General features: G+C 45.8%; 2 protein-coding genes, 1 non-coding gene and 1 pseudogene across 6 annotated transcripts in view; 2 read left to right on the top strand and 2 right to left on the bottom strand.

The window, feature by feature from the left end:
* LOC146352896 (protein CFDP2 pseudogene) overlaps window positions 1-22,299 on the bottom strand; it is a 1,048,348-nt pseudogene that overhangs the window by 401,149 nt on the left and 624,900 nt on the right. The window lies entirely within an intron of this gene.
* Window positions 6,471-10,369, bottom strand: MRPL51 (mitochondrial ribosomal protein L51). The gene is made up of 3 exons (XM_084835135.1): window positions 10,206-10,369; window positions 8,297-8,404; window positions 6,471-6,842 (listed from the first exon to the last, which is right to left on the bottom strand). The coding sequence occupies exons 1-3, from the start codon at window positions 10,291-10,293 to the stop codon at window positions 6,646-6,648; spliced, it is 393 nt and encodes a 130-aa protein (XP_084691261.1). The 5' UTR covers window positions 10,294-10,369; the 3' UTR covers window positions 6,471-6,645.
* NCAPD2 (non-SMC condensin I complex subunit D2) overlaps window positions 11,765-22,299 on the top strand; it is a 51,871-nt gene continuing 41,336 nt past the window's right edge. The window contains exons 1-12 of one of the 3 annotated variants that reach the window (XM_084835136.1): window positions 11,765-12,148; window positions 13,238-13,313; window positions 14,298-14,356; window positions 14,802-14,983; window positions 15,862-15,995; window positions 16,291-16,418; window positions 16,566-16,689; window positions 16,766-16,913; window positions 17,938-18,135; window positions 18,419-18,553; window positions 18,931-19,012; window positions 21,939-22,110. In XM_084835136.1, the coding sequence (XP_084691262.1) occupies window positions 12,007-12,148; window positions 13,238-13,313; window positions 14,298-14,356; window positions 14,802-14,983; window positions 15,862-15,995; window positions 16,291-16,418; window positions 16,566-16,689; window positions 16,766-16,913; window positions 17,938-18,135; window positions 18,419-18,553; window positions 18,931-19,012; window positions 21,939-22,110 (1,580 nt within the window). In that variant the 5' untranslated portion in view covers window positions 11,765-12,006. Of the gene's footprint in view, window positions 12,149-12,820; window positions 12,900-13,237; window positions 13,314-14,297; window positions 14,357-14,801; window positions 14,984-15,861; window positions 15,996-16,290; window positions 16,419-16,552; window positions 16,690-16,765; window positions 16,914-17,937; window positions 18,136-18,418; window positions 18,554-18,930; window positions 19,013-21,938; window positions 22,111-22,299 lie in introns of those variants that run through there. The other 2 variants (XM_084835138.1, XM_084835139.1) reach the window with 2 other exon arrangements.
* On the top strand, window positions 14,406-14,725 carry LOC146352908 (small nucleolar RNA U85). The gene has a single exon (XR_014788719.1). It is a non-coding gene; the product is annotated as a small nucleolar RNA U85 (small nucleolar RNA).

The raw sequence follows: 22,299 nt of genomic DNA on the forward strand, positions 1-22,299 counted from the left end.
ATCCACTGAAGGCCCACCCCTGATGTATATGTGATGGGATCTGAGCTAATGGTGGCTAACCAAGGAATAGATCTTGGGGTTGTTGTGGATAGTTCAATGAAAATGTCAACCTGGTGTGTGGGTACTGTGAAAAAGGCAAATTCCATGTTGGGGGATAATTGGGAGAGGAACTGAAACTATAGCTGCTAATATAATAATGCCCTTCTACAATGCCCATGTACAGTTCTAGTCACCACACCTCAAAAAAGATATTGTAGAGTTGGAAAAGGTGCAGAAAAGGGAACTACAATGATCAAGGGTCTGGAGCAACTCCCCTACAAGAAAAGAGTACAACATCTGGGTCTGTTTAGCATTAAAAAGGCAACTAATGGGAGACATGATAAAGGTATACAAAATTATGCATGGTGTAGAGAAAGTGGATAGGGAGACATTTTTCTCCCTCTCTTAGTTCTAGAATCTGATTGGTGGGAAATTCAGGACAAATAAAAGGAAGTACTTCTTCACACAGCGCATAGTTAAACTATGGAATTAACTCCCACAAGAGGTAGTGATGGCCACCAATTTGGATGGCTTTAAAAGGGGATTGAGCAAATTCCTGGAGAAGGCTATCAATGGCTACTAGTCCTGATGGCTATATTACTACCTCCAGTATCGGAGGCAGTCTGCCTATGTATGCTAGTTGCTGGGGAATACAAGCAGGAGATGCTATTGCATTCGTGTTCTGTTGTAGGCTTCCCATAGGCATCTGGTTGACCGCTGTACAAATAAAATGCTGGACTAGATGGTCTGATCCAGCATGGCTCTTACATTCCTATCTGAAGTAAGACCTTCAGCAGAGGCCTTTTGTTTGAGTTGCAGTGGGTGGATACAGAGGAGAGGGGCTACTTGGTGGTGGCACCCTGACTTTGGAATTTTCCCCCCAGGTTGGCTCTCCTGACCCCTACCTTGATGCCATTTTGGCAGCAGACAAAGGCCTTAAAAAAAACCAGGCCTTTTAACCTTCTGTTCCTTATGGTTCTTTGTGATTTTAAAAACATTTTCCTCCTTCTATATACACTTTTATATTCTGCTATTTTAATATATTCATTTTACTGTAATTTTAATTTTTTTAAGCTGCCCTGGGAACCTGTTGAAGGGCAAGGTATAACTCGTTGAAATACTTAAAAATAAATATCACCTTGACCAGGGAGTGTGTAATGCCATCTCTAAAACTGCCAATAACCAGAAGGTGAAAATGAGCCTATGGGTGGGGTTAAGTTTTTTTTTCTGGTCGTTACCAGGAATAAAACACTTAACCATGAAAGGTCATCATAGTCGTAAGAGTGGTGTGAGGGCTGAGTATTAGACAGAGTTGGGAAGAGTAAAATGTGCTTATCCCTTAGGGTTAAATTTAATTTATAAATCCAGCAGTAGAGTTGGAAAGAGTAGTCCAGAAGAATAATTGGGAGATGTTTCAGCCTGGCATTTGGAGTTCTGAAGCATCTAATAGCTTCCATATTGCAGTCAGTGTTCTTGTACATGTCTCCCCTTTGGAAGAGTTTAGGCTTGTGAGATATTACCAGTATGATATAGATATGCTGTATTCGATATAGAATACTTGATTTAGCTTAAATCCAACATTGCACAAGTAGATTTCTGCTGATGTAACAGGGCCTCCCTATCATCTTCTTCTCTGCTCCCACCCCCAAATTTGCTCTAGAGGGTCCCCAAGCCCCCAGAGCGGATTTTGGGGACAGATGAGGGGTTGCAGAGAAGAAATGTGTTCTGCTAGTAGTTTCTGTTCCTCTGGTGAAACACTACCATTGGATTCAAGCCTTTGCAGTTGCCTTTACTAAGCTATCTCTGCTGGGCTATAAAATTACACATGCCTAAATTCTGGGGTCCCCAATGCACCCAAAGGCTCCTCCCTTGGCACCTGCCAGGCTCCCTGCCTCTCCTGATTTTTATTTTAAAACTTGGGTGGGTGGAATCCAGTGTGCTGCAAACCGAAGCGCCAGCCTCCACTGCCATCTTTGTTTCTAAGAATGTCTCTGGGCCCCAGAGGCATTTATAGAAAACAAAAATGGTAGCTGGCTAATTCAGCACTTAATTTTGAACCACACCAGCCAATGAGAAAAAAAGATAAGCCCATCTTATGGGTGGTAGAGAGCATCTCTGAGAGCTAAAGAGTGTGGGAGAGAGCAAGGGTTGAATGTTTTGCCTGTGTTTAGTATGGGTGTATTGCCTGTTAGTTTTTTTATTTGTGTGCATTAGCTGGTTTGTTTTGGCATGGATGGGTGTTTTGGTTGTGTGGATGTGTTTCTCTGAGCCTTACCAGTTTGCCTTCTGAGAAATGGGTGTTGTCCTGAGCACACAGCTGGAGAAAGGAGCTCAATGAGAGCAGTTAATCCAGCAAAGATCTGGGGTAAGACTGAGGGCTTATATACTGGCTGTTCCTGATTCACAAGGTGCTCCTTCAGTGGTTACAGCTGGGTCTTCCCCATTATGGGCTGACACTTGCTCATGAGTAGATTCTCCTGAGTAAACCCTGGGCAAAAGGGTATTCTGGCAGCCGTGGTGGAACTCCGATGACAACTCTTGTGTGTCCCACCTGGTCCATCACTGCTGGTGCTCTGGTAAGCCATGGGATAAGGGAGGAGAGACAGGAACCACAGCAGGGCTTGGGATGAGATTGAAGGGGTTCTTTGGGAGCTCAGGCAAGGCTTCCCTAAAACAGGACAGCTCAGGTTGTCCCATGTCTTCTGTGGGAGTGGAGTTTGCTGAGAAATCCCAATCCTCCTCTAAAAGGGTCATCCCTTGGCTTGAGTCCACTGGGAGCCTGACAGGTGATTTTTGATTGGCCACACCATTCATAGCAACCATTTTGTGAATGGGAAAGTCCCCCCATGGCAACCATTTTGTGAGAGTGCTCGCAACACTCAAAATTACCAAATGCGCCCACCAGCCCCCAAAAGGGTGGGGGCCTCTGGATTAGCATAAAGGCAGTGATTTTCATGGCAAGGTAGATTATTGGGTGGCAGGAAATAAAAACAAGGCTGCCAGTTCCCACATCCATTGCTTTTCTCCCAGAATGGGATGTTGTTAATTCAACTTGGTTCTCCATCTCCCAAGCACCCCACTGTCGTTGTTCAAGAAATAGCCACAGGCCCCTCACAAGACAGTACCTATGACACCACCTCCATCTCCTATCATAGACACATTTTTTTTTAGTATTTAAAAAGCATCTCCCCCTCCCCCCAGTCCTACAATGAAGGATGAGCACTTCATCACACATCCCTTTGAAGGACAAAAAAGCTGGAAGCCCAAGCCCTCTCCCACCACCATGATCTAACTTTGGCGGTTTTAAGTCTATTTTCCTTTGGAAGATGCGTACATCCAGCTGCCCATCCACATGCACCGGAGCAGTTGTCGTCCATGGGGGTGGGGGAAGAGGGGCAGTTAAGGGAGAAAAACTTTTCCTCTACCCCAGTAGAGATAACCTTCTGACAGCAAGACTCCTCCCCTTCCTTCCATAGCATAACAGGTCAAATGCTATCATGAAACAGGTGTGTGGCAGGAGAACAGATTTCTGAAAGCTGGGCTAGAGGGAAGCCAGTCCCCTCCCTGCAGGGTGAGTTGGGAGATATCAGACAGACAGACAGACACTGTTGTCCACCACAGCAGCGAGCAGACTGACTTCTGCGGCTGACCTTGCCTCCACGAGAACTTCCCTCAGCTCAGCACTAAAATGTTCTCCACAGACGGCTGCTGCACACTGACAACTCAAAATCCATACCCACCCATAGCCCCCTTTATAGAAAGTGATGATGGGCAAAGCCAATGAAGAGGCTCATTGCACCCACACAGAGCCGGTGGTAATGACATCTCTCCAGTCTCCTCCAGCTGTCCCCAGCTGTCAATGCAAAGTTGCATCTGCTCAGCCCTGTCTCCTCATCAGCCTGAACAGAGTTCTGGCACAAGCCTCCCCACTCCTTCTCCAACTGTTAAGTAGCCAGTGAGCAGCAGCTCTTTAGGCCCAACTTCTTAGCTCTCATTGGTGTTCACATCCAAGCCAAACCACTAGTGGTAACAGCTGGGCCAGCCTGCATGCACCTCTTTGGGAAATCGTTCCCTGCTTCCCCCAACATCTAAGGCTACAATCCTAGGAAAACAGACTTTCAAAATGTGCTTGAAAGTCTGTGGTGCCTTTAAGGCCTGATGCATCTGATGAAGCGGACTCTAGCCCACAACAGCTGATTATGCCATAATACACTTGTTAAGTCTTTAAGCTGCCACAAGACTCTCCGCTGTTTTCCCTGCAACAAACTAACACAGTTACCCCTCTAGAAATTGTTACTTGAAAGTAAAAGTCCACAGCAGTCAGTGTGACTTATTGTAAAATCTGGTTAGGGCATGGCTGGAAGGAAGCAAAAGCCCTGCCCCTCTCCTGTGAAGGAGGAGGCAGCCTCCCATTGTGCATTGGGAACTGCAGCCCAATCTTGATCCTATAGCAGTATAGCTCTGAACACTAGTTGCTGGGAGACAAATAGGATGTGAAGGCAACAGCCATGATCATTGTGGGCTTCTTGAGCTCTATGGCTGGACTCTTGGTGTGATTTGCTAGTTCAGAGGAACTTTACAAGCTAAGCAAAATCACACACTCACCAGCACTACAACTCCAGTGCAAGAAGAGCAACAAAAGCATCAGCCAACAAGTAGCAATGTCCTGGATGGAATAGCCAGCCTCTTCCCCTCCTTCAGATTATGGTCCAAGAGTCACAGGAAGAGGGAAACGGCACCCTTTGTCTGAAGGGCTGCCATGGCCCAGTGGCTAGGTGTGCTGCCCCAGGAACTAGCAGGCATGCTTTAACACTGCAAATAGCCCACAGTAAAAATTATAAGTAACTACGACAGATACCCATAGTACTGAAATCCATTTTGCAGTGGAAAATTGTGGGGGAAGGAGGTGGCACAGCCATTAAAAGGACATTTCAAGGTAGACCAAAGGCCAGAGCACGCAATCTCTGAACCTCTGTAGTAATCGTTTAAGCAAGCGATAGCAAGGCTTGCGCTAACACCCACCCATCTTCACTGCTGAAGTGTTCTACCCAAGCAGCAGGACAACATCCAGGCCTCTCACCAATCCTGCACCAACAGTGGTGGGCACACTGTAGATGCATAGCAGCCCACGCCTATCCCCCCTGCCCCAACCCAAATATTCACAGGCCCACATATACATCTCAAGTTCCCTACTAGTTACCTAGTGTAACCCCAAGCAAAGGCTGCACCTAATAGATACAAGCATATCCTCCACAAGCCAAAGGATTAATAGTCAGTCCATGACAAGGGCTGAGGTACAGTTCTAGGTTGGTGTTTGGATCCAAAGTCATGCATTACCATACCTATGGAGAATGCAAATATAAACTACACAGTCGCTCTCATCTTAACAATAGCACTATTATTGTGGGTTGCGCATTTGTTGTTCGTGGAGGTCTGCCCTTTGCGCTACTTCAGTATAGCTCTCCATCACCATTTCCCTTGATTTAGTCATGTTCTTGCATAAACACTCATAGGGGAGTAAGATAATGTAGCGCCTTACAACATAACTTAATAATATGACCCATGCTTCTGCTGCTGCACCTTCTGTGTCCTCGGTGCTATTACACAATTGGCTACCAGGATGCACATTATCTTCTCCAACATGCTCCTTTCAGATGGAGTCATGTATGTCAGCCCATGCTTGTGCTGGGGTATACATTTTTGCCTGTGTTGTCATGTTTTCCAGCATGACCTTCGCCTAGTGGGCAAATGGTAGCCCTCCAAATGTTTTACTCTACAAGTTGCCCACCCCTGATTTACAGTATAGTTCCGGAGCACTGAATAAAATAAGGAAAAGCAATGCATTTCATCAAAGAATCATCTACTGAATCCTGTATGATTCTTCTTTCTTCACCACTCCTTTCTCCATGTAGCTATTCTATATGTGGGCCGGTTTCCCTCATGAGCAAAAAGACTTTGCTCAGAAAAAGAATTCTAATAAGTCTTTTAAGATGAGCTGAGTTCATGTTAAGTGGCAGGAGAGAAAAGGCAAATCTGATATCTGAACAGGTTTCTATATGTTCATGCTAGTCTCAGTATCTTCAACCCAATAAACAGAGCTGACTTGATTCTACCCTCTATAAGTCGATCCATAAGTGAAGAACTCAGATGACCAGACACAGCAAGGAGACAGTGAAATAAGCTGGAATTTGCATTCTTGTACCTATGTTATTGACCACCTTAGCAAATGTCCATACCAAAATCATCCTATCTTTGAACTGCTATGCAGTAAGGGGAAAAAATGCTAGGGCTGCCTATTGTCATGGAAGACAACGTACAGCAACTACTGTGTATTTATATACACAACCACAATTGAAACTGGAAGAAGAACTTCAACTTCAGACTACTAATTAAAAGGAGACAGCCAGGAAAGAAAACTCAGTGCATTGATATATATTATTGGAATATATTGGTAGATGAAGTGGAAGTTACACAATAGAAAACATAATCAGAGAACAGAAGATCAGCTGAAAAATTTCACACATACATCCATCTCTGAAGGCATGAATATTTTCCACAAATGCACGATGTTTTTGAGGACAGACGCTAGTTCTCAAGGAGTTACTCTTAGCGATGTTTCCCAGTGCGGTTAAAACGCTTGTACAAATATTTAATCCTCTTGTTCAAGTTGTGGTAATCGTCAAAAAGCATTCGGTCACCCACCATTTTCTTTTTGCGGATGCATCTCTGCAGCTCGGTCCCCTTCCAGCCACGTAACCATTTAGGGCCTACAATCAGGTCCTTGGGGTGGGCCAAAAAGTCACCTAAAAAAATAAATACAATAGGGCAGAAAGGGAGGTCAGCCTTTACGTCCATTACTTTGGTCTACAAATCATGACTAGGTTTAGTAGCCAGCCATTGTTATGAGTTACCAACGTATACCGCCTCCCCTCACTCACACCTCCCTATCTCCCAAGACACCCCCTCTCAGAGTAACAAAGTATTAATATCTTTAAACAGATAATTGTGCCTTTCCCTTACTACTTGTTAACAAAAGCCAACACACACCCCTCCCCTGAATTAGAAAGTAGGGCATTCATGTCAATTTCCCCCTCCAATTTCCAAGCAAGGAGAAAATCCATCCCTTAAGCTTCCCTTAACCCCCTGCTAGAATAATTGGAAAGGAGGGTTGTAGGTGCAGCCAAACAGAAGGAAAAGCTACCTCTTAACCACACTGTACTAGCAGAAGAAATCTGAGAGGCAGTGTCCGGTAAATAAAACGGAGAGGCTAAGGTGGGAGAGGTCATAATGTGAAGACTAAGAATAAGAGAAAGGAGAAGAAAAGTGTACGAGCAATGAGAAACACAAAATTAAGGACAGGGAAAGGGAATTTGGAAACAGGAGGAAAAACAGGCATGCAAACAATGAAACACACAAAATTGGAGGAAGGGGGGGAGAGTGTGCCTGTAACATTTACTAAAGCAACAGTTGTGCTTCCCTGTGGCACAAGGAGGCAGCTAGGCTGGAATATGACCCAGCAATTGGGTGGGAATTCTGGCCTGACAGGTAGGTGGGCAAGTGGGAACCAAAGGCCACTGGGAGACTGCAGCCCCTGCCTCACAGGAAGATCATGGCAAGGGGGAGACCAACTTGGTCCCATCCATTGGCCAGTGAAGGTGCTCCAGTGCTTGCTTCCCTCTTCCCTCCTCATTCCTTTCTCTTTTTATCATGTTCATTAGATTGTGAGTCTGTGGGCAGGGACTGTCTTATCTTAATATCTATACACCTCTTAGAAAATTTTAGGCATTCTATAGGTGTTAAGTAGTAACACCACCACCAATAACAACTAGCAAAGCAGCAGGAGGAACACTAAAGTTTGCAGGTCATGTGCTGGTTTAGAGCTTGTCTATTTCACATGATCACTACACCCTCCCCCCCAACCTAGTTTGCGGAAGTTTAACTCAAGAGACCTGGGTCTCACATTTGTTGTAGGGTTAGCCGTTGGGTTGTTTAGCCTCTATCCCAGCCATTATAGGTTGTTGATTAAAAGTGGAAGTGAGGAGTGTCACTCACTCCTGCTCATCCAAACTGGCTCAGTCACCATCAGCAATCTGACAAGCATATTTCTGAATTCCTAGCTCTCCTTGTAATACAACATCCTAGTATTAATTTGCTATCAGTGAAAGTACTTGGTGCACAAGGGCTTGAATCTGCAGTTCCCACCCATTGGGGGACGGGCATTATCATTCAACAGATAAAAAGCCTTCCTGATATTTACCCAGAATTCCAATGTTGTCATAGACCCCAAATAGTGCTCGTTTCTCTGTCCATCGATCAACCTCTTTGGGGCGGGGAGGCTCCCTCACATAGATTGAGTGAGAGACTCCTGTAAAGGAAAAATCAGTTAGCAGAATTGTCAGATGTGTCATTCTTTTAGGAGTCTTTCTTTGGGTGCTCATAGCTGGAGCTTTCACACTGCATATTTCCAAAAGAAGTTCTTACCTGAAACGCAGAGTTAGACATGGAACACCTGAGATCAAAGCCCAGCTATGCTACAGACTCACTGTACAGCTTTAGGAGAACAATAAAGAGTCTGTGGTAACTTAAGGACTACCAGTGTTTTATTACTAAGGCATGAGCTTTCATGGGCTAAACCCACTTTGTCACATGCAGTAACAGATAGAAATAAAATGGAAAAGTCAGTTACAGGCAGGTAGAAAGCAAACATTCCATTTCAATTTAAAGAGACGTCTACAACATTAAAGAAAGTGAACTCCAAGATGGAACTTGGGACTCTACACACTGAAATGACTGTGCCATTCAGACGATCTGTTCAAGCCAAGTTGCAAGGTGTTAAACTATGAATGTCAGCTCTGAGGTCTCACGCTGAATTACGTCTCTAAAGTTTCTCAGTTGCAAGACAGGAACTTTAACGTCTGTTAGTGAATGACCTGAAAGAGTACACACAAACGATGAACGCAAGTTCAAGGGGAGTGCAACCCCATCTAAAATAGGGTGAATCCCTAATTCCCTATCTGCCTTTTGACTGATGCACCTCTGTCTTGCATGGATTAAGCTTCAGTTTGCTCACCCTCATCCCATCCATTACCGACACCAGACATCAATTTAGTTGACTGATATCTTCTTTGCATTTGGTATGGAAGGAGAAACAGAATTCGGCATCATCCACATACCAATAACAGTAACAGAGCAATCCTACGCCCCACAGACAGTGGGAGGACATAGAACGGTTTGGTTTCTGGGATCCGAGGTTGGAGCCCTGAAACCACACCCCCTTTCCCTCCTCCACACCCCCCCCCCCACAACCAGCGTGGTTCTCTCCATGCTGACTATGTCTCCATGCTCACAAATGGAGCATAGAGATGGGGAAAAGTGGGCAGTCTTGGGGGCGGAGACTGTGGAAGCCTATCTGGCCAAAATGCAGGGCAGCCAGAGCATGGAGGAGAGGATCCCCTGTGCTCTGCACAGGATAGTCAGCAGCCTCTAATTTCAGAGGCTAGCAAGTATCCAGATAGGAATTCACCCTAAACTTTAAAACCCTGAACTCCACCACGCAGTGGTTTCATATAGTGTGGGAGAACAGAAAAGAACCCTGTAGGACAGCATAGACCAACAGCCAAGATATCAGACAGGAATCCTCCAGAACCTCCTTCTAGAACCATCCCTCTAGGAAGGCCTGGAATCCTCACTGAACAGTGGCGCCCCAGCCCCAGCCCAGCCAAACCGCCGAGAAGGATACCATGGCCAACAACATTGGAAGGCACCATAGTAGACCCATTGAAATCAAATGCACGTGCACTTTTAGATTTCAAGTCTATGCACAGGGAATGTTTTCTTTTTATTGACGGTCACTGTGTGAGCCTTTACGGGTCAAGAATAAGGTAAAAATGCTGTAAAACAAATAAATGCACAAGATAGGAATGGAAGCTACCTACAAACGGTTTCTAGGTAAACAGTTCGCCAGAAGCAACTTGCATTAAAACGAGCAGGATTTTTCCCGCAAGCAAACAAGTTAACGTCTAGGAAGACAAAACAAACAAGAGGCACAAACAGACGGACTTTCCCACAGAGGCAGAAGGAAGCGATCAGGTCAAGGCGACCTTAGTGACGTCATCAACAATCGACGACTCCGAGTCTTTCTTCCGCTGCTCTGGCCACTGACTCACCCGAACTGGCCAGCCGGCGAGCTTCGGAAGCGAGGGAACTGCGGCCGAATAAACCCCGCGCGGCCGTCAACAGCGCCGTAACCGCCATCGAGCTCCCGAGTTGCCAAAGCACAACACAAGCTGCACGATATTAGGAAACGGCCATCTTAGAGTCTTCCCAGAATGCCGTGTTTTTTATTTGAGGGGAAGGGATGCAATTACTGTAGCGATAGAAAAAGGGTAGAACGTACCAATAGAAAAAGTGAACTAGATAAGAAACTCCCGGGTTCATGTTGGAAGCGGAGGTTTTGATATTTTTTTAAAATCTAAGGCAGAAGTGAGCGCCAGCCAGAGAAATCAGTGGGGGAATTGAGGATTTTAGCGTAGTTGTGAGTGGGCTGCAGCATGTCCACCCAGAAGGAGAAGGCAGACGGAAAGACAGGCGTTCAGGCTCTTTCTAATACATGTCTTACGGTGTGTGTGTGTGTTGGGGGTTAAGTTTATAACTTTAAAAAATGCCATGCCAATTCAAATAAAATCAATTATTCTCTTATTTTAAGATGGAGGAGAGCTATGTCTGAAAAAAGTGTAGCTTACAATAGCCCTGCAATGTAGGCCACTATTAATATTGCAGGTTACAGGTCCAGATTCCTTGCCCCAAACCCACAAAATACTTCTCAGGTTGCGGCAAAGGTCAATTGTCCGTCAAGCCCGCCCCCACGTCCCACTCCGGTGTTCAATTTTATGCAAAAGCCTTGTGCTTCACTGATTTATATGCCGTCGCATTGTACTTTTTAAACGGTTTAAAACTTTTTTTTAAAAAAAAAGATCACACGGAATAAGACCTGTGTTAGAAGGCACTTGAGGTCCTGGCCTTTGCTGCAACCTGAGGGTGTTCTGTATGGGGTATACTTGGCTGAGTACCCAAACTAGACTCGGCTCCACTTCCTACGACTTAGAGTGCGATCCTATGCATGTTCAGAGAGAGAAAAAAGCTCACAACTCTCAGCATGCCCCAGCCAGCAGCGCTAGCTGGGGAATGCTGGGAGTTGCAGACCTTTTTCTGGGGAAACGTGCATAGCACCGCGCACTTAAAATATAAAGCGTGGGCTATACTGTATGCGTGTCGTAAACCCCGCCCACCCCGCAATGTAGGGATAAACGTTTCTATTGGCAGGACAATTTTTAAATATTTATTAAAAATCATTTTTTCACATAAAATAAGAGGTGAATTAGAAAGACAATGGACTGCTATCTTTGCTGCTACCCTTTGTTTCTGAGTGAACACAGTGCTGCTTTTGAAAATGCTGGATAGTTCTGTGAGTTCTAATTGGCAGGTCTCACTTCCGCTCCCAGAGGAACAAAAAAAAAGCATCAAAGGGAACCAGAAAACTCTGTTTTCAGACTATGAGGCTTTACCCTTTTCATATCTCTTTGCCTTTACAAAGCTCTTCAGCAAGACCGTTGTTGTGGGATTTGAATACGGGCCGTTGGAGGATATTATTTCCTGAACGTGATTGGCTACTGAGCTCTTAACGAGCAGCCTGATTGGGCGAGCGGATATTATTCGAACGGCTGGCGCGTCCTTTCTCTATCTCTATTGGTCGGTGGGTGAACGCGAGCGAGAGGCGTAGGCCGGTTCGGCTTTCATCTGCTTCGCACGTCTTCTGATTAGCCGAACTGGAATAGAGATGGTCGTGCTGTGATTGGTCAGCCGTGCGTTCGAACCTCCGTGATGCTCTGATTTCCGCCTGGCTGCCCCCGTGGCGCGGGGCGCTTGAAGCTCAGTCTGTTTCCGGCCAAGGCGCAGAGCGAAGCGAGCATGGCCGATTCGTCTTTTCCGGCCCCCTCTTGGGAGTTCCATTTGCCTCTCTCCCCCGCCGACTTGCTTCGCAGCGCGGGCTCCTCGCAATATGTGGTGCAGGAGGTGCTGCCCCTCAAGCAGCTCCCGAGGCAGCTGGCAGGTGGGTAGGAAAAGAGGGTTACGGGGCGGGCGGGAGAGATTCCTAGCGAAGACAGGCAACTTGTATAAGGCTGTTCGTGTTCGCCTAAGGCAGCCTTCCCCAACCTGGTGCCCCCCGGGCGGCTGGGGGAACCTGGGAGCTGTGGCCCAACACACCTGGAGGGCGCCAGGTTGGGGAAGGCTGGAGTAAGGAAATCGTACAGTGAAGTTGGGAGGAGGGAGACCAGTGAGTTGTGGCGATGGCTCCTGGTATCCCCACTAAGAACACGCACCCAGCAAGGCAGGTTTTTTAGACCTAGGGCCTCTTTTAAACTGGTAATAGCAGCCATCCAGATGCTTGCTTCAGTCATAAGCAAGGCATGAAGTGGATGATAGCCATTCTCTCTTGTTTGTCCAAGTATCTGCTATTTGGAGGTTCTCTTCACCTGTCATGTAATATTTAGCATAATGTTTTCAGGGTGTGCAAAGTAATTCATGTAATCCTTACAGCAGGAACGCAGAACCTCTTTCAGCTTGAGGGCCAAATTCTCTTTTGGGGAAGTCATATTTCAGTGGTGGGCACCTGGGTCTGAGGTTCTACACTCCTACCTTACAGCTAGCCTCTGGGAAGTCAGTAGTACTTTATTTATTTTAGCAGAACATTATATCCTGACTTCCTGTCTTTTTAAAGTAGATTGCTAACATTGCCCATGGATGGCTAAGGCTGGGAGAGAATGACTTGCCTAAGAGTACCAAGTGAATTCATGGCATAGGTGAGATACAAATGAGGGGCTTACTGATTCATAGTTCAGTCTTTTAGCTACTATGCCGCACCAGTTATCCTGGCTAATAGCTGTCGATAGACTTGGCTTTAGTCTGTTTAATCCCTTTTTAAAGCTTTCAGAACTGGTGTTCCTGACCTAACTGTACCCTGTTGTTTGCCTTCAGCATTAAAATATATTAAACAGCAACCAGAGCAGTCCAGAAATCATAATTATACTACTTCTTGTCATGGAAGCTTTGCTGGAGTTGTCATGGCTCCTCTCTGTTGAACTACATTTGCATGAATATAACAGCTTAACCCTCACGTGTGGACTTTCTCCCTTTGCAGCATTTCAGGCAGTATTCCGCACACAAGGAGCTCTTGCTATCCTGCAGCATTTTGATACTTTGTACAGTATCCTACAGTGAGTTTGCACATTCAAATGCACTACTGATTTTGTTGGAGGGAGCTCTACTCCTTGAGGTTGGGAGTTCCTTGCCTGGGGCCCTTTTCTTAGTAGTAATGAGGTTATAAGAAGAAAGTGGGCAGGAAGACATGGAAAAGTAAAAAACAGAGAAACGTATTGAACCTTCTGTAGTCATTTTGCTAAAGAAGCCATGGTGTTTTCCTGTGACACATCTTAAAATGGCAGAGGCACTGCAAAGCTGTTCACTGTTTCCAACAACTTGAGGGCTGGGTATGTAAGACCAATGAGGTGTTCTATCCACTCACCAGTTCTGAAAGGACACTAGTTAAATGTGAGACATAAGGTCCATTATTGGCTATTAACCAAATTTGTTCAAGAGTTAAAAGGTGCATATGACTACATCTGAGGTTGATTCTGCCTTATAAGTGATGAAATTCTAGAGGTGCTTCATACAGAATAGTTTTCCTAGTTTGCCATGAGTTCAGCTCCCCCCCGTGTCATGCACTTTGTTGTGGCAAAATTAACAGTTATGCCAGTCCTCTTGAGATTATCTCAACACAGGCAAACACTAATGAAGCAGTCCTTGGGAATACCATGAATGAAAGGATGTGTCCCCTGGACATGCTAGCTAATATATTGATGTCCTATTTAACCACTCAGTTTTTCTTCTGAAACCAGTGGCTCAGCCCATCATGTTCTGTGGAAATGACTTTTATTCAGCTTTGAACACCATTCTTTACAGGTGTTAAGGGAAACTTCTCAAATGTTCCCAGAAAAACTGTTTCCCAAGTTAACCCAGTCCTCATGGCACATAACAAACTGATACCTTTAGACTTCATTTGGGGTGGGGTATATTGGGTGCTAAAAAAACAAGTTTGTGCTAACAGTTAGGGTCACTAATTGTTAGTGACACTAGTAGGAGTCCTGAACTGAGTCTTGGGCTTTGTTACATTTTTTTAATTTCGTGTCTCTGCCCTGCAGCCACTTCAGAACTGTGGATTCTGCCATTAAAGAAGATGCTCTAGAACTGATGATGAAAGGTGAGTGAGCCCCCTTGAGATCATAGGAAGTAGGATTTCTTTTTTGGCAGCTTCCTGATGATATGAAGGCAAATGTGACCTCATTGGCAGGCTGCTCCCTTCAACCTGTTCCCTTTATAAAGGTCTGTAATCTTGGTGGTCAATGCAGAGTAATGTGTGTTCACTGTAAGGGCAGACCGACAGGATGTCCCATTTCTTCTTCTCTCCATTCTGGAGGAGATACCCATCTCTTTGCAAAGCAATACAAGGAGTGTTCAGGGGAGTGGGAACAGGGCAAGCTTAGTGTGCCTGGGTTATGGGTTGTTGGGCGCTGCCAGAGTTATGGCTGGTGAGGCATCATGAGCACAATTCTTTGGTAATCTGAAAGCTGCAGTCAATTAGCATTAAGGGCAAAGATGTGCCAAGGACATGCCTGGTGATCATATCTTCCTGCTTCTCTCTACAGTTGTGACCAGTCACTCCAGTGCCCTGACATCTATCATGAATGATGCTGACCTAGTACCCTCGCTTCGTGCTCTACACCTTAATGCTCTCAAAATGAACTGTTATGTGCTAGTACGGCTAGTGGAGGCTTTTGAAACCGAGTCTGGCAAGAGCAACCTGGTGGGACTGGATTCCAAGAGGAAGGTAGACAGCTGAATCCATAAATCTGCTTGACTTGGGATGGCTTTTCTCCCTGAAGACAGTTGCCCCAAAGTCAAATAATGTCAGTCTTGCTAGCTATATGAGAAATTACAGAGTGAATATTTCAATAAGGTCTCAAAGACTGCAGTTAATGAGAGATGCCGTGCGCCTGATTTCAATGTCTGTTTGATCTCCACTCTTTTTTCTACTGAGCCTGGCTCACTGGACACCGCTAGACGACAGCTTTCCCTCCAAGTCCCACTTTGCTAATTGGGAAATTCTCCTTCAGTGGAAGATGGTATCCTTGAGTGGCTTGCTTTGGTCAGCAAGGCTGTGTTAACTGGCTTTTGCCTCATCCCTTTCTGAGTGGGGAGGTCCTACCCAGTTCTGTTCCTACTTGGCCCAAAGCAATAGATAGTAGTTCCAGCAAAGCTCTATTGCCTTGATCACTGGGCTTGTTCTTTTTCTTGGCTTAGATAACTAAGATGAGAAGGGAGTTGGGAGCGTTGGAGCTCACTAGAGGCAACAGAAGGACAACAATGCCTTTTCTGCGAAAAAAGTAGTCCTCTTCGGAAATTAGGCTCCACGCATGAAAGCTATGGACACCTGGAGCTATGCACACTGTCCCCACATGCAACATCATTGTCCCTGTCCCCAGACCTTTGCACTTTGGGCAGAAGGCCTGAAGAAGGAACCTGCCTTCAGCTGAATGGGCAGAAGTCAGAATCTACATACAATGTGGAGAGGTCTGGAGCTGGGGCCGATGGGTATAGTGCTGTTCTTTCTGTGGAACTTAAATTCTGAAGGTGGCTTGTATGTACTTGCTTTTCTCTCCTACACGTATCTCTTCCTGAAGTTGATATCCTGGATTTACCTTACAGAGCAAGAAGATTCAGGCTGAAGGCTTCCTCTGGGAGGAGGAAAGGCAGGCAGTCTTACAGCTGCTCATGCAGTTACTTCAACTGGACCTTCATCGATTGTGGAATGGCTTAATAGTGGAAGAAGAGTTTGTCAGGTGTGAATACTGAAAGGGATTGAATGGGAAGCTGTTTTCAGAGAAGGACCTTGAAAGCATGCTTTGTTCTGATGGAGGAAAGTGACAGGGATCCATCAATTGCAAGGAGGAAGGAATGATTAGAGTAACAAGGTGAACTTGAGCCAATGAGAAAGAGTTCACGGTTTTGTTTATTTTTAGCAATATGTGGTCCTTGGAGGCTGGCAGCTTGCTGATAACTAAAATCTCTCCATTGGTCTGGTCTGCAAGTAGAAGACACACCTGTTCTAATTCCTATTTTGATTTTCCCCTTCAGTTTAGTGACTGGCTGCTGTTACCGCATCCTGGAAAGTCCTAGCATTGGCCTCCAGAGACATCGGCCTACACGAGAGACCGCGATTCATGTGCTAGGTGTTGCTCTATTACGATATGACCACATGCTCAGTAAGTCTGCTCTTCTCTCTCAGAACTACTGCAGTGTTTGGTACAGGATGACCTAGCTGCTGCTACACCATAACCCCCTAACCTAAACCAACCTACCTACCCTCTTATTGAAAATGGCTCTTCTCTTACCACAGCTGTCTTTGGTAGGTGCCACTCTGAAGGTCACGCAGATGCTTCAGCACTTTGAACATGTGGCTCCGGTATTTGTGGAGGCTGTGAGTGTGTGGATCAAGGAGTATGGTATGAAGAGCATTGTGGGGGAGTTACTGAGGTGAGAAGGGCTCCTCGGTCCCTGTTCCCGCCAAATCTCAGCAGCTTCAGCCACTGACTCTTGATTCACTGTTCAGGGAGATTGGACAGAAGTGCCCTCAGGAGCTGGCCCGAGATACCTCAGGGGTGAAGGGCTACGCTGCCTTCCTTGCTGAACTAGCTGAACAAACACCAGCCATTGTGCTGGCTAACATGAGTGTCCTGCTGCATCACCTGGACGGAGAGGTACTGTTCACAGAATGCGGTCCTACAAAATGTTTATCACGACTGCAGTATAGTTCCCTGCTTTCATTTGGCCTGAGATGTTGAGTATACATGAGGGAACTGCCTCTTTGACCTGCAAATAAGAGAGGGAGGGAGAGAATCACCACCTCATACTCTCATCAAACCCATCTGCATGGGTCAAAGCAGTGTAGCTGTTGTCGATGATTTTGCCTGCCGTGTGCTTTGGCTCCCTTTCTGTTGCATCTCAGTAGGCTCAGAATCGGCCATTATCACCTCCCTCCCCTGTATGAATCTCTTACCTGCCTTAGAATTATCTCATGTCCCAAAGGAGAAAGTAATAAGCACTCAACCTTCTGCCTTTCTCCTGTCTGCTTAAGAGTGGAAAATAGGCTTTCCAGAAGCTGATTATAGCGAGTTGATGCTTCTATTTGATTTCCTGTAAAGAAGAGCCTGGTTCGAATACAAATCAGCTCCATGATTCACAATTATTGAAGTCTTCTGTTAATATGCCATCAGTCCTGCTGGTGTTTACTCAGATGTTGAACCCTGTGGGACTTTTGAGTATACATGACTTGGATCAGAGTGCAAGTTTTGGACTCAATGGCCTTGTAGGCCCCTTCCAACCCTACTATTCTAAGTCTGCCATAAGCTTGTGAGACAGGTGGAACACTGGGGGGGGGCAGTGAGATGTAGCAGCACTGAAATGCCTTTTCAGCTACTGGAAAAAAAGGAGGGTGTAACTTCTTAATTCTCTGAGTGCCTCTCACCAGTACTTCCCAAGTATTGCATCAGCAGATTCTGAATTTGGATTGCCTTTTCCCTGCAGTATTTGGCAGCTCATGACAGATAGGCCCAAGCCTGGCACAGGGCTGCCACTATAGTGGGCATTTGGCCTATCATTGGTGCGTAGCTGATGCAGTTCAGCCTGTTTCACATTTGACGCTTCCTTCTCGTCCTCTTTGGGTTGCAAGATTTGGAAACTGCCAAGAGGAATTCCCTAGTAAGTAGTATTGTTGTTCTGCAGAACTATGGGATGCGCAATGCCATTTTGGCTGCTATCGCAGAGATGCTGCTGCAGGTGCTGAATGGAGAGCAACTGGAAGAAGCTGCCAGAAACACAAGGGATCAGTTCCTAGATACCCTGCAGGCGCATACATGTGATGTTAATGGCTTTGTGCGCAGTCGTGTGCTGCAGCTCTTCACCCGAATTGTGCAACAAAAAGTGAGTTCTGAGGGAGGGGGGAAAGGACTGCTGAGTTGAGCATCCTTTGGAGGCTTTCAATTCCATAATTCAAAGGGCGGGAGGACAATTCCTACTGCAAAGTGCCCCCTCCCTTGCTTGTCCATGCCCAGAGGGAGGACACTTTCCAGCAGAGACTGTACTATTGCCCAAACAGTGTTGGAGAACAAGCTACGGGTGACATTGGTCCTGCTAAAGAAGTATCTGTTTGCCATTTCTACTGCTGTACCTGCTTAGTTTCTCTTCTCTTCCCTCCTTGCTATAGGCCCTGCCCTTAACTCGATTCCAGGCTGTAGTGTGCCTGGCTGTTGGCCGGCTACAGGACAAATCTGTAACTGTGGTTAAGAATGCTGTTCAGCTGTTGGCTGCCTTCCTTTCCAACAATCCTTTCTCCTGTAAGGTAAGTACTTTGTCTTTTTCTGGTTTGTTAATATTTCATTGAAGAAGAATTTTAATTGGTACACTAATTCTTCCCCCAAGTTTGATTTCTGCCCACACACAATCAGCTGAAAAGAGGCAACTCATTAGAAACATGTTAAACATAATAAAGTTCTGTGAAATGTGACAAAGAGCAGAACATCAGTAAAAAGGTTCACCCTAATGTCCCACACCACTCTCATACCCATTTTCCTCCAGTAAAGTTTCTCTCCAGCTTTTGAATCGGGGTACCTCAGATCCCACAATACTGGGATGTGAAATTTGGTGATAGAAGAAAGAACGAGATGGTGGGGAGTGATGAAGTGGCTGTATTAACAAGAATTCTCCTCAAATTCATAGTTGAGCTGTACAGACTTAACTCAGCTGCTTGAGAAGGAGAGGCGGAAACTTCAGGAAATGAACAACTGCAGAACCACCACCGGTAATGTGCTTTTTCCTGTGCCACAGCTCTTGACATGTGAGGTGCCTCTGGCTGGGGAGGTGTGAGCAAAGTCAGAAGTAGGAAGAAAAAGACATGGAGAGCAGAATGGGGGAACAGAATGGCAAAGATGGGGCCAATGGTGGGAGCAGAGTAAGAGGACAGGCAGAATCCTCCTGAAGACTCTTAACATTGCTGCAAGGGATCCCTGGTATTTAACATTGTACCTACAGCTCCAAGAAAGCCTATTTAAAGGATGTTTTTAAGTGCACACCTTAAGATAGGTATGGGGAACCTCAGGCCCATGGGCAGAATTTGATCATCCCACGGGGAAAGCTGCAGCAGACTGAAGCTGGTTCCCCACCAAGAGCTGGTTCCCCACACCTGCTTTAAGATGTGTAGGAAAAGGAAAGGTTCCTCCTGTGCAAGCACTGGGTCATTACTGACCCCTAGAGGGACGCCGCTTTCGCTGGCGTTTTCATGGCAGACTGCAGAGGGGTGGTTTGCCATTGCCTTCCCCAGTCGTGACTTCCTTTCCCCCAGCAAGCTGGGTCCTCACTTTACTGACCTCGGAAGGCTGGAGGGCTGAGTTGACCTGAGCCGGCTACCTGAGACCCAGCTTCCGCTGGGATCGAACTCAGGTCGTGGGGAGAGTTTCGGTTGCAATACTGCCGCCTTCCACTCTGCGCCACATGAGGCTCAAGATATGTGTAATTGACATGTATTTCTGTATATTTTGCTGTATTATGAAACCACAGATCCAGTTCATAAGTACATAGCTGCTTCAGAATCAGATATGTTTCCCATGGCATGGTGAAAGCCAGTAGATTTGGTTGGCAAGCGGATGATATATGAATAACTCGCTATGCAGAATAGCCTCCATGTGGTCACTCTGGACTTGCTTATACACATGAATAACACTTAAGTTTGATTGCTTCAGTAATATCCTTGTACTCCAGCAGAGGTGCCTGTAGAGTCTCCTGTCCAAGTGGAGAAGGTGTGCTGCTTTTCCTTCTGCTCCATGCCTGTAGCCTCAGTCTAGATGAATAAGCACTATAGGAGTCATGTCCCCTGCAGCTCCTGGAATGTGGGACACATGATATTCTAGAGGAAAACCAGCTGCTATAAAACATTTTGAGATGTGAAAAAGGCTAATTTTTTTCTTTTGAAATATTGTTTTACCATGGTGCACTTGGGTTCCAATCTTCATTCAGCCAAGCAATTTACTTGGTGGTCTCTGGCATATCGCTTTTGTTCAGTCTAATTCACCAGATTCATAACTGTGTGTTCCCCTGGAATACAAATAATCCATCATGGCTTGTTGTTGTTGTTCAGTCGTTCAGTCGTGTCCGACTCTTCGTGACCCCATGGACCATAGCACGCCAGGCCTTCCTGTCCTGCGCTCTCTCCCGGAGCGTGCTCAAGTTCATATTCATTTCATCCGTGATGCTATCTAGCCATCTCATCCTCTGCCGTCCCCTTCTCCTTTTGCCTTCAGTCTTTCCCAGTCTTTCCCATCATGGCTACCCAGTGTTAAATCAATCACAATCCAGATCTCCTCTTGCCCTTCTTTAAGAAGTTTTAAGTGCCTCCATGTGAGTGGAGGTGTCACTATTTTAGCTTCTCAGCTACAGGGCTATTAGTGTCTTGTACTCAGCCACCCAGAAGCCCAGGTCTACCCAGGTCAAACCATGCTCTTCTCCCCACCCCTCCCAGCTGAGTAGTAATCACTATTGAGGAAAAATACCCCTTTGATCAGATGCTGGTGCTTGGGAATTCATGGACGAGCACGCATTCACTTTGCCATGCCCATTGCCACAGTAGGTTGATTTAATCAGTGTGACTTAAAATCTCCAAGAAAGAAGACCAATTTTAAATCAAGCTTCCCATTGTGAAGTTCCAGAGCAAGCATGCATTTTAACAGGCAGGCATCCTCAAATCCACTTGCCAGCTCACCGGGCGCAAGTGCCTGCCAGCAAATGGGTCGATCACCTAACACTATGCTGACCCTTGTCCTGCAGATCTCATTCTCACGTCATTTTTAAAGTGGGGAAAAAACAGCAGGATTCCCTTTTGAGCGGTGGGTGGGAAAGACTCCCTGTTTCTTTCTCTGTATCCTGTACAAGAGAAAATTCTGCTTCTCTCCCAAGCCCTTTCTGTATACCAGAGGATGCAGCGGAGGGGATTGGTGGCAACCATGAATAATGGCCAGCTAGTAAGCCAAGCCAGCATTTGTAGACACCTGCTAACAGGTTGCTCTAACTATTCAGACTCATTGGTTTACAGAATCCCATGAACCCTTTGCTGCGTGGGACCTGTTTCCATTCTTTGCTTCTTCTGAGCGAAGATATATAAGATTGGGCTGTGACAGGTGACCAACATTTTCCAGAAATAAGGGAGGGTAGTTACAAGCCAAAATAGTGTTTCTCTGCAGTTTGTTCATTTTTAAGAGATGACATGCATTGTGTTTAGATTTAATTTTAAGTCAGGTTAATGGAAACTTGTAGCTGAAACTTATGGGGGGGAAGTCAAAATCTATTTTTGTTACCCTTCCCACTACCAAGGCTGGGAAAGTTGGCAAGAATCTAATGCCAAGTCCTCCACCTAATGGCAAGTTAAGGAAAGTAGTGTGTAGACCCAAATAAAAGCCAATTCAGTGACATGATGTGGGGAAGAGGACTGCAGAATTAATAGACAAATCTACAACAGGGCAACAGTCACATTTCTGTTATATTTTCAAACGCTTATCCCACGGGCGCTCTAAGTAGCTTATAGTTACTTTAAAATTACTCATTAATATTGGGATAGAAGATTTAATCACTTTCTGAACTCTGTATTTCCTGGCTCTGTAGTGTTCAATGCCTCCACTAAGTACTATTTATCACTATGGAGATGGAAGGCTGTATTGACTTTTCCTTCCCCCTCATAGCTGCGGTGATCTCCCCGGAGGAAGAGTGGGAAGCAATGCAGCCAGAGCTCCAGGCAACTTTGAGGAGTTGTCTTTGTTCACAGCCACAGGAAGGAGTAAATGAACTTGAGATGGGGGACCCAGCAGAGTTAGTCAACAGCATCATCCAACTGTTGAGAAAATCCAAGTACAAGTGAGTAACGCTGGGAGGGATATGGGTGCTTCCGATCACAATAGGAAGGCTTTATGTGGGACCCTGCATAATCCATATAGTCCCATGCAAGTAATTATTGAGGTACCCTTTACTTCCCATAGGTAAGTTGGATGGATGTGTGAAGGGTGGCTGGATCATGTTTAGCTTTGCTGTGCCATCTCTTAATGC

Source organism: Heloderma suspectum, chromosome 2 (assembly GCF_057233095.1).
Source record: "Heloderma suspectum isolate Gila_16-S chromosome 2, 16-S_ref, whole genome shotgun sequence".
NCBI lineage: Eukaryota > Metazoa > Chordata > Lepidosauria > Squamata > Helodermatidae > Heloderma > Heloderma suspectum.

Excerpts from the sequence above, each read along its gene's own strand:
- MRPL51 (XM_084835135.1), bottom strand. The coding sequence starts at position 10,293 with ATGGCGGTTACGGCGCTGTTGACGGCCGCGCGGGGTTTATTCGGCCGC. Across the intron at positions 8,405-10,205 it reads TCGCCGGCTGGCCAGTTCGG|GAGTCTCTCACTCAATCTAT; the intron begins GTGAGTCAGTGG and ends TTTCCTTTACAG. Across the intron at positions 6,843-8,296 it reads TGACAACATTGGAATTCTGG|GTGACTTTTTGGCCCACCCC; the intron begins GTAAATATCAGG and ends TTATTTTTTTAG.